Raw genomic sequence first — 18,315 nt, forward strand, 5'->3', positions numbered from 1 at the left:
AACTGACCAAACCCCAAACATACCTCTCAACCTCTTAGAGCAAGAAATCTGGACAAAGCCATGGGAGGGTGGCCTAATCAAATAATAACGCAACTGCCTGTGAATATCCAAAGTGTGCAGAATTTTCTCCCCTTTATTTTGGGGATCAGCATAAAAAGTAGGCAAATGAATAGATTGGTTCAAGGCCACATTTGAAACCACTTTAGGCATAAAAGTAGGGTTAGTATGCAGGGATACCCTATCCTTATGAAAAATTAGGAAGGGTTCAACTGCCATTAGAGCCTGTAATTCAGAAACCCTTCTAGCAGACGTAATGGCCAACAAAAAAGCAGTCTTCCAAGACAAAAACTTTAACTCAGACGTAGCTGCAGGTTCAAAAGGAGGTAAAGTAAGTTTTTCCAACACAAAATTGAGATCCCAGGAAGGAGTAGGAGCTCTACGCGGGGGTCTTATGTTCTTTGCCCCTCTAAGGAATTGCTTAAACAAAGGATGAGAGAATAATGGTGGGTCACATAGTGAGCAGAAATGGCTGCAGCATGAACTTTTACAGAGGAGAAAGACAAACCCTTGTCCAATAATTCCGTAAGATATTGAAGAGAAACACTCAAATCAGGCCTGGAAACATCAAAGCTCTTTGCTTTGCTCCAAATAAAAAATCTCCTCCATTTATCAGCATAAACTTTCCTTGTACTAGGCCTTCTGGCCTCCAAAATAACATTCAAAACTTGTTGAGGAAGCTGCGACCCTCCAGGTTCTAGAACAGAATATGCCAGGCTGTTAGATGCAGGGACTGAATCCTGACATTGAGGAAATGATTGCCTGCCTGAGACAAAAGGTGTGGGATTGAAGGCAAAGGCCAAGGGGGCTCCCGTACTAAACTCCTCAGCAGAGGGTACCAGTGCTGTCGAGGCCAATCTGGAGCTATTAGAATCATGCTCTGACAAATTCTGATCCTTAAGCCAGGCATGCCTGCGAATAACTGATCCAGTGGCAGCCACCTTGGAAGAAGCCTGTAAAGCATCGAAACCACACTGCAAAGAATGCTTACCCACCTGATCAGAGGCATGAACCAAATCCTGTAATTCCTTACACTCTATGCCCTCTGCCAAAGCATCTACCTTAGACTTTAATTGAGTAAGGAGAAAATTCTGGTACTTCAACATATGAAACTGGCAATTTAAAGCCCTCATTGCTAGAGTGGAAGAGGTATACACTTTTTTACCCCACCTATCCAAAGCTCTAGAATCTTTATCCATAGGAACTGGATTCTTTACAACAGAAGCCCTGACCCCCTTAGGTCCCTGGCTAATAGTTTCTGGATCAGCCCTTGGGCTCTTATACAGATATTTATGAGCCTCAGGCACTCTGTAATACCTATCTGGCTTAACAGGCGCAGGAGGCAAAGAGTCTGGATTAAGAGAGGCCTCAGAGAAAACATCCTGAACCACATCCAAAACAGGAGGTATAGCCAAAGGCCGATGTTGTGGTAAAAACAAAAATTCCCTAAGCCTCTTTCGGGAATCTGAGAAATCCTGACCTTCCCATTTAAAATGCTCCCTCATAGAATGCAGGGTTTCTGAAAAAGAAAAATCCTCTGGAGGGGAAGCAGAAGGACTGGAATCCTCTGCGTCTGAATCAGAATAAGGAGGAAAATCCTGAATGTCTTCAGCCAAAGACTCTGAGTAATCTGAAGCCTGTTCCAAACTTTCCACCTCTGGCTCCACCCTAGGCCTCTTATCTGGAGGGGGCATAGAACCCCTGATTAAGGAAATCAAATCTTCTGCCATTTTAAGCATGTGTTTTTTAGGCACAGAACCTGCAGAACTAGGACTGACACCTGAGGAAGGCAAACCAGGCCTGACCTTGGAAGATACCTTAGAGACAGAAGGAGAAGGCCTAACCACCTTAGGCAAAGAGGGGAGTACAGCAACCTGAGAGGCCCCCTCTGCCTGACCTGACTCCTGAGAGGCCACATCTTGTAAAATTAACGGCTCCCCCTGAGACTCCACTGAAACCTCGGTCGGATCTACAGATTCCACCGTAGTTTCTAAAGAACCGGCGTCCGGAACAGACGACTCCTGCTTGGACCTTAACGACTTTTCCTTGCGCTTCTTAGCGGTAGCGGTGTCGGAGGATCCGGACGGCATATTGTAATTACACCGCCACCAAGACAAGCCTAGTGCAATCTAACCTCACGTTTAATGGTGCGCTTATTAAATCTAGCACAGAAGCGACACCCGACTACGTCGTGCTCAGGCCCCAAACAAGGAATACAGAGAGAGTGGTAATCCCTATGCGGTATCTGTTTCCCACAAGAAATACAATTATTCACTTTTTCTGACATCCGAATTAACTGAGGCAAGAAAAAAAAAATATTCGCCAACCGGGTACTCAGCCCAACTTGGTTTCGGTCTGACACCCCGGATACGAAAATTTCAGAGCGAGCGGCACTTGCAAACGCTGCTTCTGCTTGGACCATGCGGCAAAAAGACTGAGGATATGGCGTCGGTCATGTGCTTTAATACCATGGCCTGGCGTCAGATCTGGCGCCATGACCGGCGCCAGCCTAATACTTTGGTATTCGGGCCGACTGAGGACAGCGGACTACCCACAGGTTATGACTGCAGCAATGTGAGATGAAGAACATCCACAAATTTAATATGGAACAAAACAAAAACATGATGCAAAAATCTGGACAATCGAGTAGTATACGTGCAGTATACCCATAACTGCCTCCTTCTGCAGTTCATACATAGTTATATGCTTTGCCAACGTGTTTAAATACAATTGTAACTTATTTTTTTATTAGATCTATTGCTCCTATTATGACTCAAGCTGTCTGAATATCTTTCATCCACATTGCTCTCATTTCTACTTGCAAATCCTGGTATTTTAAGACTTTGTGTCTCTCCATATGCAAAATGTATGTATAGTTAGTAATGTTTTTCAAATGTCAGAATAAAGTGGTTATCTTTCAACCATTTCCTACTTTATAGGCACAGACTTAAAAGCAGAGATTAATAGCTAATTTGCATTGTGCAGGAAATGTTTGAAGGTTAAAAACATTGGAAATTAAAGTTTAGCCTTTATTTTTTATGAAATGTCTTCCTTTGCCATATGCTAAATATCACATGCACACTTTGCTCTGACCAGATTTCTTCCAGTAGTAGAACTACCACCTCAGGTCTCCCATGAAAAGAGGCCACTAGCCTAATGGGGCTAACCAAGTCAACAAAGGATAAGCAAACAAGTAAAATAAAATAACAAACCATTTTAATTTAATATATGGGTTTTTATTTTTACTTTAATGTTACACTTCATGGCAAAAATGTCTACATTTTTTCTGTGACAATGCTGATTTTGACTTTTGGTATGATTCTGTGAAGAAAAGTATATCCCCCAGGGCTCCCTGAAAAATATACATAATTGTGTACAATAGTCAAGAGGATTTCAAGACCATAGCATTTCACAGACTACAGCTGCTTATCCACTAGGTCAGCAAAACAAATGGACAGAAGAGAAAACGTGAATAGGAAAGAGGCTGGCATGTCAGAGAGCCATGTGGTATAAAGCAGTACAACACCAGATCCTACAGAGATAACTACAACTGACCAAACCCCGAACATACCTCTCAACCTCTTAGAGCAAGAAATCTGGACAAAGCCATGGGAGGGTGGCCTAATGGTTAAGGTATTTGCATTACAAACACAAGGTGCAGGGTTTGAGTCTCACAAGGGATAATTGGCTAGGCTTAAAATGGCTCACAAGGGCAGTTAGCTTAGTACTAATCTATGAACCTAAAAGTGGGACAAAGACCCAATGATATAGTTCTAAAATGTTGCTTTTACAAACTTAAAGTTGATAGAATAACAGGTGTTTGCATTAGCATGGATTTTCTGAAGAGTATGGAGTCTGAAACTGAAATGCCAGTCATTATTTTCTAACTTCAGTCTTTAATGATTTGACGCTTATTTGCCAGAAAACCACAATTTTATGAAAAAATTGAACAAAAATTAGGCAAAATTCTGTGAAAATTTGTATAGTTGTCAGGTATAACCCTAAATGATAATCCCTTGGATCTAATACTAGACAGCCAGAAAGTAGATCAAAAACAGGATGTATTAATGGACAAAACTAAAACGTGATACAGTGGGAATAGATGGGGTGCTGTCTTCTTACTCATATTGTACTGAGCCCTTTGGAAGCAGAAAAGCAATTAAAATACTGCAGGTCAAATCTGGGAGTGGTCTTTGAATTGAAACAAGAAAAGCAAGCAAATGCTGTAAACAGAGTCCAGTGTAAAACGTATTCAAATCCATATAGTTCAACCTACAATAATCCGTGGTGGTGCAGCAGTAGTGTTGTTGCCTCACAGCAAGAGGTTCTCCCGTTCGATTCTCGGCTGGAGTGCTTTCTGTGTGGAGTCTGCAGGTCCTCCCCGCGGTTGGGTGGGCATTCAAAAGACATGCGTAAATGGGCGTGCCTTCGTTGAAGGTTGAATGTTGAGCTGGCACCTTGGTGTTCGTGAAAAATCTACTGCCAATCATTAGCGCACCGAAGTTCCGCTGTGGTGACCCCTAACCGGGAAAAGCCGAAAGACAAGCAACAACAACAACAGTTCAACCTACAGATATTGAACACAGGAACAAAGGCCCTTGAAAAGTAGGGGCATCCAGCCAAAAATCTGTACATCTAATTAGCTGAACTGTATATTGCAAACATCTACCAAATCAAGGTCATTTATTTTTACTTCTGAAAAAGGTTGATGTAAGATTTGTCTTCTTTCTTTAAATTGTTGGTGCCACTAGTACGTTGGTCATGTGTCTTGCTTTTCTGTGTGCTAAACTACTTCAAAAACCACTCATGGCAAGAGGGATTCAGAAAATTGTGTGAAGGTGTAAATCAAGCCTGCAAATAGGGACGTATGTCTAAATATATGTACATCATGTGCAGGAGTAAATCAGACCTGAAAATAGGAATCCTACATATAACACCCAAAAATTACTTAAGCAGGACATACAGATATTAGTTACATTATTTGGGCTAATGAAACTGTACATCACCCAGAAGTGGACAGATAGAACCAAACTATCATGAGAGGAATTCAAGAACAAAGCTACTAGACATGTTACAGCACATACATTAATCACAAGAGATAGTAATAAATTAACATATTTTCAAAAATATTGGAGTCTCCTTCTGAGCTACATTCTAAAAGAATGAATATTATTCAAAGAATCAAATCATCACTTTGTATACAGAATTCCCCTATACTATGTAAAGTACTAACAAAAGAAGCTTGGACAAATCACATACAGAGGCATGTCTCTTCCCCTTTACTATGTAAAGTACTAACAAAAGAAGCTTGGACAAATCACGTACAGAGACGTGTCTCTTCCCCTATACTATGTAAAGTAATAACAAAAGAAGCTTGGACAAATCACATACAGAGGCATGTCTCTTCCCCTATGTAAAGTACTAACAAAAGAAGCTTGGACAAATCACATACAGAGGCATGTCTCTTCCCCTGTACTATGTAAAGTACTAACAAAAGAAGCTTGGACAAATCACGTACAGAGACGTGTCTCTTCCCCTATACTATGTAAAGTACTAACAAAAGAAGCTTGGACAAATCACATACAGAGACATGTCTCTTCCCCTATACTATGTAAAGTAATAACAAAAGAAGCTTGGACAAATCACATAGAGAGACATGTCTCTTCCCCTATACTATGTAAAGTACTAACAAAAGAAGCTTGGACAAATCACGTACAGAGACATGTCTCTTCCCCTGTACTATGTAAAGTAATAACAAAAGAAGCTTGGACAAATCACATACAGAGACGTGTCTCTTCCCCTATACTATGTAAAGTACTAACAAAAGAAGCTTGGACAAATCACATACAGAGACATGTCGCTTCCCCTATACTATGTAAAGTACTAACAAAAGAAGCTTGGACAAATCACATACAGAGACATGTCTCTTCCCCTATACTATGTAAAGTACTAACAAAAGAAGCTTGGACAAATCACATACAGAGACATGTCGCTTCCCCTATACTATGTAAAGTACTAACAAAAGAAGCTTGGACAAATCACATACAGAGACGTGTCTCTTCCCCTGTACTATGTAAAGTACTAACAAAAGAAGCTTGGACAAATCACATACAGAGACATGTCGCTTCCCCTATACTATGTAAAGTAATAACAAAAGAAGCTTGGACAAATCACATACAGAGACGTGTCTCTTCCCCTATACTATGTAAAGTACTAACAAAAGAAGCTTGGACAAATCACATACAGAGACATGTCTCTTCCCCTATACTATGTAAAGTACTAACAAAAGAAGCTTGGACAAATCACATACAGAGACATGTCTCTTCCCCTATACTATGTAAAGTACTAACAAAAGAAGCTTGGACAAATCACATAGAGAGACGTGTCTCTTCCCCTGTACTATGTAAAGTACTAACAAAAGAAGCTTGGACAAATCACATAGAGAGACATGTCTCTTCCCCTATACTATGTAAAGTACTAACAAAAGAAGCTTGGACAAATCACATACAGAGACGTGTCTCTTCCCCTATACTATGTAAAGTACTAACAAAAGAAGCTTGGACAAATCACATACAGAGACGTGTCTCTTCCCCTATACTATGTAAAGTACTAACAAAAGAAGCTTGGACAAATCACATAGAGAGACATGTCGCTTCCCCTGTACTATGTAAAGTACTAACAAAAGAAGCTTGGACAAATCACGTACAGAGACGTGTCTCTTCCCCTATACTATGTAAAGTACTAACAAAAGAAGCTTGGACAAATCACATACAGAGACATGTTGCTTCCCCTATACTATGTAAAGTACTAACAAAAGAAGCTTGGACAAATCACGTACAGAGGCATGTCTCTCATGCTTCTGCCCTTTAGCTGCTGTTCCACCTGCTGTAAATATTGTATATAGTGTGTTAGAGTTTATTAAATCATGCAGTTAGAGTAATTCTATGCATTTTTTCTGTTAAAATCTGAAGATAAATAGTAAATGTGTTTTATTCTATGTGACTTAGTAGAATATGACCTGATTGTATGTTGAAACAAATATTACTTTGCATCTGACAATTCTCATGAGTGTTTGTATTGGGATTTACTGTAATCTACTTTTGGAAAACAAATAAAAATAAATATGGAAAAGACCTGAAAATAGGAATGTTCCTCCAAACCAGTGACAGCTGAGAGGTCTGCTCAAATCATATGGAGTGCTCACACTGTAAGCAGTTTGTCTAGTGATATTAGCACAGACGTCTGGGCTTCATGAGTGCTCTCTTGACAGAGTGCACAAGGTCATCTTACCAGACAGTTGCCATGGCAACAGGAAACCTAGGCACATATAGTCAGAATGGAATCCTATGGTGTTAAGTATCAGATTTTAAAAGCCATATATGAAAATCTTGTGTGTTGCGCAAGGTAGATAACTACAAGGTATACTGGATAACAACTACTCGGGTCAAACAAGGAAGAAAGTGCACAATCTGCACAGGCAGAGTTCATGGGTGCAGACAGTGAAATTCAAGCTTGTGTACCTAAGAACACTTAAGCTTCTATTGTCTAATGGAGCAAAGTCATTCATGGATTCCTTGGATGTAATAATTATATGCAAAGCATGGAACTGTGACAGATTAAGCTGACAGTATTAAGACAGAGCTCTCAGCAGTAAGTGCAGATGGACATATACTGACCCATAGACATCTGTGATTTGTACAGCCATGGAGCATAATCTCCTAGCCAGTGCTCACCAACACCTACTTCCAAGAGGGGAAAACAAGTAATTCCTGAATAAACTGATGAGCATCCATTTAATTGTCAAGGTTTGCTTAAAGGAAGAGAGGGCATCACCAGGGAGAGAAGCCATAGACCAAGTGATATGAAGGTTGTTCCTGGAAGCAGCTTTTGGGGTTTCTTTAAGAACTGCTGTTGAGATTAGTGAGGCTGATGTCTTTACTCAACTCATGAAAAGCAAGCAGACTGGGTTAAAAAGTTCACAGTATGATACTATCTCAAGTCACATGATTAGGCTGAACCATTTGGGCTTCAAATAAGAATTAGGTTATAAAACATGACAAAAAATGGTCAGCCTACCTTTGGGGTATCTAATGTGGCTGAAAGCAAACACAGATGTTAGAGCTTTCTGTCATCATGGCCAACTTCTTGGCAACGGACATTTTAGTCTTATGGGCAGTGAAGGTCCTTCCCATAATCGATTGGAAGAATTGGCTATTCTTTTACATTTTTTTTAAGAATGGAAGGGGGGTCACCTGCTACTGCCCACCCTTGTCACTAGAGCTGCCAATATTGCCTCAGTCACTTCTCAGCTGTTTTGCAACTGGTAAGATGACTGTTGGATATGAGAGACAGAGTCCATAAAATTCATTTGTAGGATCTATATACATACATATAACAGTTCTGGGAGTGAAACAATGTAAATCATATTGACAAGCATATGTGAAGTGCTGTGTGCAGAAAGCATATTAATGTATTCTAGATCTGCTTTGGTCATCACAAGCCAAGAGGGCAACTGGTGATTCTGTGCCCCACTGGATTCTTACACTACTGGAATAGCCATTTGGGGTGGTCTGGGTGATTGAACTAACTGTTGGTAAGGTACTGGAACTTTCTACATCTGTTGTGATATATAGCACATACAAATGTCTGAGAGTGGGTCTACTTTCAGAAAATTGAATTCATACGTACCAACTTTACCAACTGCTCATTGGAAGCATCATGTATACTTGTGCATGTTATATTTTACCATTGATGTTTTATGTTATTCACTCGAATATTCATGAAGTTAATATGTAGCAAGGAAAACAGCTGGTAAGTATTCACCTACTTTTTACAGCCCCCCCTTATAATACTGTTAGTTATTTTAATGGAATGCAAATGGGCTATCCCACCAGGACATCAAGCATGCTTGCCCAGATGTTGTAGCCTTACAGGAAATGCACTTAGAGAACAGGACACATCTTAAGTGTGTGTTTGGATCAAGGGGCAACTGCTGCTTACAAGGGTGTATGAATAAAGGATGTACCCTTGTTGGTTGCAAGAGGATGCTTTATTATAATAGCTGACATTAGGATTGAGCCACAGGAGAAGTTTGCTGGATTCAGGGCTGATAAAAAGTGAGAAATGAACCTTCTTTAGCATATATTTGCCATCTAGATTCAAACATGGTGAATTCAGAGATATAATTCTACATCTGCTGCAGTTTCAAAAGAAGATGGGATAAATATGTGAGACAAGAATGTGATGACTGATGCAGTGGATATACAATGGGGTCAAAGGTTAATTCAGTTTGTCATCCTATGGAGATTTTTACACAAATATATGCCCAAGGATTCATTAATCATCTACCGCATCATGTTTAGGGGTGCAGCAAAAAGGCACCGTTACAGTGATGCAGCATTTCGCAATTCATAATCACATTAGCAACAATGACAGAAATAGCTCATTATAGGCTAGTTTGCATGCTACGAGTTGCAGTTAACTTTCACTACATCATATTACATTATAGGCTAGTTTGCATGCTATGAGTTGCAGTTAACTTTCACTACATCATATTACATTATAGGCTAGTTTGCATGCTACGAGTTGCAGTTAACTTTCACTACATCATATTAGCACAGGCTCCACCCCGACACTTTCTCACACACAAAACACAACACGACACATACTCCATACCGCTCCGTGTTGCACGAATGTCCTTGATATCTCCTTATCCCCTACCCTAATAGTTAGAGGATTACAGTCAGTCCTTAGTGCCAGACATTTTGAGTTTCAGACTTCATATCCTTCAGTAAATGCATGCTAGGGCAAAACCTCTCTGTTTGCACTACACGGCTGAGAGAAGCACTTAATGTTTCCAATACCCGTCCTTCATACATCACAAACTGTAGTAGGCTTTGCACGATACCCATGATACTCAATATGTGTTAATAAAAAGCCCAGGTTTTATATGTCAAAGATGCAGGGTTCAAAGCTCCCCCCTTACTTTGATTCATCTTTTTTTTCCACTAATTTATATTTTATCCTGGTGTCTGCTTGTCCGGTGTTCCTTTTTTTTTCTTTTTTTTAAATATGTGCTTTTAAGGCATGCCATATTAAGTGCCCCTGGTGTCAAGTGTCCCACCATGGTCCACACTGACATAACATGCCACTCAGGCACATTAAGCAGAGTAACAAGTACAAACAATCCAAAAGCTGAAGGTACTGAAGACACTAGCGATCCAGCAAGAAGTTTAAAAATGTATTAGTAATGAACCAACAAGATTAAGCGCTTTAGTCAGTCTATAACCAAGACTTCATCAGAATCTACAAGTTCAACAAACTCTACAATATTTAAATAGTAAAAAAATCACGACTACCACATCAATTAAGAGAAGCAAATTTGTTAACCCTATGTTGTCAGGTACAAAAGAAGGTAGTTGTTAGAACGTAAGGTGCAGGGTTTACAGTTTGTATGATTTTAAATGCAGTACACAACTGACTGAAATACATTCATTAAGGCAAGGGGGCACACAAATATTCAACCTTAGTTGTCACATCATTTCTCTGTATTCAATAAGATCTTCCCATGGCCCTCCCCTCATGTTCTGAGGTACAAAATCCAATCCAAAAAATAAATAGAATGATCAGGGTGTGTTTCCACATGCTTTTATAAGGAGTTTGTAACATTTTTGTTCCTTATATCTAGATTGTGCTCGTAAATACACTCTTTAAATTTCCATTTGGTTTTTCCCACATAAAAACACAAACATTGAACACATTTTGCCACATATACTAAACCTAGTGAATTACAAATGCAGTGGAATGAAGTAGCCAACTTGTGGGTCCCCTACCACTAGTCTGTTACCCTCAAAAATAAATTTGCATTGGTTGCAGAGTCCACACTTGTAGGTTCTTCTCCTTTTGGCTTAATTTGGAGCCATTATTTCACTGCCTTTCAAAAGTTTTTTCAAATCCTTCCCTGTCCTATATACTACACATGGTCTATCACCAAAGTTCTCAAAATCTTTCCCATAACAAGAAAATATTTTCCAGTTCTTACATTGTATATTACAAACTGCATCACTGTCCACTGTGTAAGTTGTGACAAATGCCTTGCCATAATTTTTAGTATTGTTACCTGTAGCATGTTTATCATTAACATCTTCTATAATCTGAGAAGTAGAACCCCTAAAAAGAGCTATGATGGTACCTTCTAACCTTTTACTACTAACCTCACTACGAATACTAACAACCAGTTGCAATGGGTACCCTCTTGCCTGGAATATGTCAAGAAGTTTGTTACTTTCTTGCTCAGACATATTGTCATCAGAAATCATTTTAGCCAGACGAATAAAATGTCCCTTTACCACCCCTTTCTTAACATGCTAAGGGTGGCAACTTGTGTAGTGCAAGAGGGAATTTGAATGGTGGGTTTTGGTATAAATGGTGGTAGTAAGCCTCTTCTTAACATGATCTTTGGCTATAAGCACATCTAGGTAACTAATGCTTTCAGTGCTGTAAGAATAAGTACATTTCAAAAACAAGGTAGTGGAATTCAAATAGTTTACCAAGTCAGTTGCTGCTTCTTCATTCATTTCCCCTGCTAAAAAAATATCCAAAAATCTGGTATAGATTTTTAATGCCTGTATTTTTGGGTTACTCAGTATGTACTGTTTTTCCCACTGCAGCATAATTATGTTAGCATACAGGGGGGGGGTGCAAGCCTCCCCCATTGCTACTCCGTTTTCTGCTTAAAATACTGTCCTTCAATATAAACAAAGTTGTAGTCTAAAATTATTTCCATCAATGTGACTAAAACTTCAATTTCATCAAAAGAATAAGTTCTTAAATCCACTACAAATTCCTTAAACCACTCAAGATCCTGTCGGCAGGGAATAACATTGAATAAACTAAGATCTACTGTTACAAAACATAATGCTTTTGAATAGTTAACTCCCCTCAGCTTTGTCAAAAAGTCCCAAGAGTCCTTACAGAGGTGGTGGTCTCTTGCTAAACATTTTTTAAGCTTCAAATCCACGTATTTTGCCATGGCATGTACCTTAGAAGTACTGGTGTTAACAATTGGCCTCATAGGAGGATCCTTCAAATATTTATGAAGCTTTGGAATGCCAAATATGGTTGGCATATTACTCATATTAGCACTATGGGATATTTCACTTTAAGGAAACTCAGTGTTCCCCCATCTGTTTGCCCTTGGTCAAAATGTCTTGCAAGAAAAAAATCTATTTTCCTGTATGGTTATGAAACCTGACCTGGGGATGGGTGGGGGGTGGTAATGTATAGTCAAGACTATTTTAACAAAATGTTTGTTCACGTTACTGATGATGATATGTGTGAAGAAACTACACAAAATTATATTCATGTTGCATACAGGAAAATAGATTTTTTTTCTTGTAAGACATGTTTGACCAAGGGCAAATAGATGGGGAAACACCGAGTTTCCTTAAAGTGAAATATCCCATGGTGCCAACCATATTTGGCATTCCAAAGCTTCATAAAGATTTGAGAGATCCTCCTATGAGGCCAGTTGTTAATGCCAGTACTTCTAAGGTACATGCCATGGCAAAATACATGGATTTGAAGCTTAAAAAATGTTTAGCAAGATACCATCACCTCTGTAAGGACTCTTGGGGCTTTTTGACAAAACTGAGGGGAGTTAACTATTCAAAAGCATTATGTTTTGTAACAGTAGATGTTGTTAGTTTATTCAATTGTATTCCCCACCAACAGGGTCTTGAATGGTTTAGGGAATTTCTAGTGGATTTAAGAACATATTCTTTTGATGAAATTGAAGTTTTAGTCACACTGATGGAAATAATTTTAGACTACAACTTTGTTTATATTGAAGGACAGTATTATAAGCAGAAAAGGGGAGTAGCAATGGGGTGGCTTGCACCCCCCTGTATGCTAATATAATTATGGTGCAGTGGAAAAACAGTACATACTGAGTAACCCAAAAATACAGGCATTAAAAATCTACGCCAGATTTTTGGATGATATTTTTTTTAGCAGGGGAAATGAATGAAGAAGAAGCAACTGACTTGGTAAACTATTTGAATTCCACTACCTTGTTTCTGAAATTTACTTATTCCTGCAGCACTAAAATAATTCTTTACCTAGATGTGCTAATAGCCAAAGATCATGATAAGGAGAGGCTTGCTACTAACCTTTATAGGAAACCCCATTATTCAAATTCCCTCTTGCACTACATAAGTTGCCACCCTTGGCATGTTAAGAAAGGGGTGGTAAAGGGACAATTTATTTGTCTGGCTAAAATGATTTCTGATGACAATATGTCTGAGCAAGAAAGTAAACTTCTTGACATGTTCCAAGCAAGAGGGTACCCGTTGCAACTGGTTGTTGGTATTCATAGTGAGGTTAGTACTAAAATATTAGCAGGTACCATCATACCTCTTTATAGGGGTTCTACTGCTCAGATTATAGAGGATTTAATGATAGACACTACAGGTAACAATACTAAAAACGATGACAAGGCATTTGTCACAACTTACACTGTGGACAGTGATGCAATTGGTAATATACGATGTAAGAACTGGAAAATATTTTCTTGTTATGGGAAAGATTTTGAGAAGTTTGGTAATAAACCATGTATAGTATATAGGAGAGGGAAGAACTTGAAAAAACTGTTGGAAGGCAGTGAAACCTGGCTCCAAATTCAGCCAAGAGGTGGGGAACCTGCAAATGTGGACTCTGCAACCAGTGCAAATTTATTTTTGAGGATAACACACAAGTGGTAGGGACCCACAAGTTTGTTACTTCATTCCACTGCACTTGTAATATACTAGGTTTATATAGGTGGCAAAGTGTGTTCAATGTTTGTGTTTTTATGTGGGAAAAAACAAACGGAAATTTAAACAGTGTATTTACGAGCACAATCTAGATATAAGGAACAAGAATGTTAAATAAAAAATCTTTATACAACCATGTGGAAACACAGCCTGATCATTCTTTTTTAGATTGGATTTTGTACCACAGAATATGAGGGGAGGGCCATGGGAAGATCTTACTGAATACAGAGAAATGATGTGGCAGCTAAGGTTGAATGCTTGTGTGCCCCCTGGCCTTAATGAATGTACTTCAGTCAGTTGTGTACTGCGTTTAAAATCATACAGACTGTAAACCCTGAACCTTACGTTCTAACAACTACCTTCTTTTGTACTTGACAACATAGGGTTAAAAAATTTGCTTCTGTTAATTGATGTGGTGGTCATGTGATTTTTTTTTACTATTTAAATATTGTAGAGTTTCTTGAACTTTTAGTTTCTGATGAAGTCTTGGTTATAGACTGGCTCTCTGGTGTCTTCAGTACCTTCAGCTTTTGGATTGTTTGTACTTGTTGTTCCTGGTTCCTAGTTTGTGTTTTACATCAAGCAGAGTAATCCCTGGTGTCTAGTGTTCCTTCAAAACGTCTGCCACTCAGGTAGAGATATAAGAAGTTATCCCTGGTGGCCAGTGGTTCCACCCCACCCCAACCCCCATGCCAAGTGGCACTGTGGCACAAGTATAAAGTTATCCCTGATGGTAGTTCCCACCACCCCTTGATCCTCATTCTGTTTCAGTGCCACTTGGGCATGCCTATAAAGAGGTTTCCTAGATAGCTGGTGATCCCTCACACGAAGGTGCAGGCTCTGCTCATAAGTCTAGGGTTGTGTGAAAGTATGACAGCCACCCAAAACCACACACACACACACACACACACACACACACACACACACACACACACACACACACACACACACACAAAACAGACCCCTCTCCCCAACCAATTACTCTTGCAGACACACTCATCCATTCACCCATACACATAGTGCTACCTCCCAGGCAGACGCACACTCACACATGCACACCCTTGCTTACACTCACACATCTCCCAATCCTTCTGTACTACTAAATTCCCCAACACTTACCGCTGCCTCCATGGATGAAAACTGCCCTTTGGTCTGGATGACACTGGACCACACTATAGCGAATTCTAATTTAAAGCAACCATGGCAGCTAGGATATAATGAGTTATATCTCATTACTAAAATAGTCAAGGTAATGGATCCTACCCCAAGAGCTGAACATGGAAAATATGCTTAAAGTAAGAGACTTTCTAATGAGACAGAATAAGACATTGCTGAGGAGAGCTGGATTGTTTTTTTGTGTGTGTCTCAATTAGGCTTAATCACATGATCCCACAGATTAGTGGTAGGTGCTGGAGATGCTGAGAGGGGGCATGGGTCACCTGGGAACATGACTTTTGGAACTGTCAAGTCCTGGAGGAGTTTAAGGAATAGAATTTATTAAGTAACATTTCCACAGCAAAATAATTTTTCACAAATGCTGATGCTTGGATATAATAACCAGTTGATTCTATCAATAGCACATGCTAATTTGTTGTATTTACTTATGACAGTTGTAAATAAGGTAATTACAAAGAAATGGACAAATGTAAAGTCTCCTCAGCTATGGGAAATAAGACTTATGATGGTTATGACAGATGATATTTATGATCAGGAGGGGAATAATCCAAAGAAAAGGACAAAAGTTAGACAAAATAAGAAATAGGATTCATGGTTGTCCTTCTGAGAAGAAAAAAATAATAATTCTGCCATGAGGAGAGGTTGTGATTAAAGAACAGGGGTATTGGGAATTCTGGTCTGAGCCTCAATGAGTTCCACATTTAATGTTAAATTAATTAGTAGGGCCAAACACACACATACACACACACACACACACACACACACACACACACACACACACACACACACACACACACACATACACACCCATACACATGCATGCTCACACACACGCCCATGTACACGCACACACACACACAAACATGTACACACGCACACACACACATGTACATGTACACACACACACACACACACACACACACACACACACACACACACACACACACACACACACACACACGGCACAGGTGACTCCTTTCGGAATGTTCCAGTAGTACTGAAGAAGTTAGAATGCTATCCTGAGGTACAGATAATTGCAAGACTTCAGCATGTGTGTACTGGATGTGCCAAGTCCACTCGCATTATTGTAGTGTAATCTTGACCTTAAGATTCAAAATGTTTGGCATTTCCACTCACTGTGGAACTGTGACCAAAGTAAATGAAGGTATCTGACTTAATTCTGCTCAGCAATTATATAAACATTGTAAATAAACTGTCAGTGTCCTGTTTTCATCAAAATATACTGTACGTCAGATAGGCAGCAGTGTTGTGGCTCTAACAGAATTTTCAGCACTAGTTTTATGTGTGCTTTTTTTTAAGGTGGCATCAGAATATTTTAAGGACACCACATTGTTGTTTATCGGGGTGATCTGTCTTGCAACATCCATTGAGAAATGGAATCTCCACAAACGGATTGCTCTTCGTATGGTTATGTTGGCAGGTGCTAAACCTGGAATGTGAGTATCCTTTTCTTTCAAAAATGTTTCTTTAGTTGTTCATTTGTCTACAAAACTAAGCATAGCTTTTTTATTTTTTTTTTTCACTAAGCATAACTTTATCTCTTTTTGGGTATAGCACCCACATCTTTATCATATATACAATCGTATAATACAGAACAAAAGAGCACAATAACATACTCTTATGTCTGTCTGCATCACTGATACATTTCTCTGTAAACCTCACTATAGTATGATCTATCACCAGCATCTGCTTTGGCATCAGCCCCCTGTTTCCCATTTTGTACATGGGGTGCACTGTCATTCAAAGGGGATCAAGTATCTGTCTGCCTGGGATGACATGATGGACAAACCACAATGTTTTGCCAGAGATGGAATGCACCTGTCGTCCCTGGGTTTCAGGTTACTGGCTAAGGCTCTTGCCATCCCTATAGTGCCTTTTTTAGGCAAAGTTCAAAGGACAAAACCACCACCGTAACACGTACAAGCATGCAAAATCTGAAGGTAATGCTACTCAATGCTAGAGGTCTAAACCTCAAAATGCACTCTCTCGAGGCACTCCTAAAAATGGAGAACATCGATATCTGTGCAGTAACTGAAACCTTGTTGAAGGCTCCAGACAGCACCCCTGCAATACCAGGCTCCAACTCTTACCACACTTTTCGGCCACCAAACCAGGACCAAAACACTAAAGGTGGAGGAGTGTCCATATTCACCAAGGATATTCACACCACCAGGCTAGGTGCCCAACACAATGCGTCTGAAATTCTCCAGGTGCAACTAACATTAGGTAAGACTGCAATCCAAATTTTGTAGTTTGCTACAGATCTGCCACCATGCTCCAAGATTCTCAATACACCTTTCTAAACATACTGAAAAATATTAAGATACAACCAAACACCCTAATACTGGGTGATCTCAACTACCCTGCCATTAACTGGGAAAACTACTAGTGTACCAACACCTTTGCCCAACGGTTCTTGGAATTCATAAATTCCAGCGCCCTGGATCAACTAATCCTTAGTCCCACCAGGGGCTACAATATCCAAGACCTGGTCATTACCAACATGGGAAATCGATGCTCCACACCTATAGTCACCACCTCGTTGGTCAGGTCTGACCATAAGCTAAAAACCCTTGACATCCACATCCCACCCCCCCAGTAAGGAAACCTATGTAAAAAACTTCTCCAAAGCCAAGTTCATGCTACTCAAGTCAGAAGTGACAAACTTCATAACACCCATGCAGACGGGAACTGAAAGTATGACTGCTGAATCCTACACTAAGGCACTGTACGAGCACATCCAGCTGTGCATGAATTGTGCCATCCCCAATAGAACCAAGATGCTCTCCTCCAAAAAAAGGAAGCCAGTCTGGTGGTACCTTGCCATAAACAAACTTTACAACAAAAGGAAGAAACTGTTGCAGAAAAGAGGAAAATCCCAGGATGCAAAAACCTCCCTTACCAGCCTCAGTAAGAAGCTGAGATCCCTCATAAAATCCTCCAAAGCTAGTTACGAAAATAAAATTGCCAAAGATTCCAAAAACAACTATAGCTATGTCACGAATCTAAATGGCAATGCTCAGATCTGCTCTGAGCTACAACAGAATGGCATTAAATATACTGATCCCAAGGATATTGCCAATATCCTGGCAGATCGATTCAGTGCAAACTTCACCCCCCTCTCAACCCCTAAAGGGCTCATCTCAATACCGAAAGATTGCCAAATTCCAGTAATAATGGCCACACAGCTAAAAAATGCACTCTCCAAAGTTAAGAACACAGCATCCATGGAACCAGACGACATCCCAGG

At 39.7% G+C, this 18,315-nt stretch overlaps 1 protein-coding gene across 3 annotated transcripts in view; it reads left to right on the plus strand.

Moving 5' to 3' along the window:
- SLC13A4 (solute carrier family 13 member 4) overlaps positions 1-18,315 on the plus strand; it is a 378,128-nt gene that overhangs the window by 81,775 nt on the left and 278,038 nt on the right. For all 3 annotated transcript variants that reach the window (XM_044087466.1, XM_044087465.1, XM_044087467.1), the window contains exon 3: positions 16,365-16,501. In XM_044087466.1, the coding sequence (XP_043943401.1) occupies positions 16,365-16,501 (137 nt within the window). The remainder of the gene's footprint in view (positions 1-16,364; positions 16,502-18,315) is intronic.

Source organism: Protopterus annectens, chromosome 11.part0 (assembly GCF_019279795.1).
Source record: "Protopterus annectens isolate FY-2018-M chromosome 11.part0, PAN1.0, whole genome shotgun sequence".
NCBI classification, from domain to species: Eukaryota; Metazoa; Chordata; order Ceratodontiformes; family Protopteridae; genus Protopterus; species Protopterus annectens.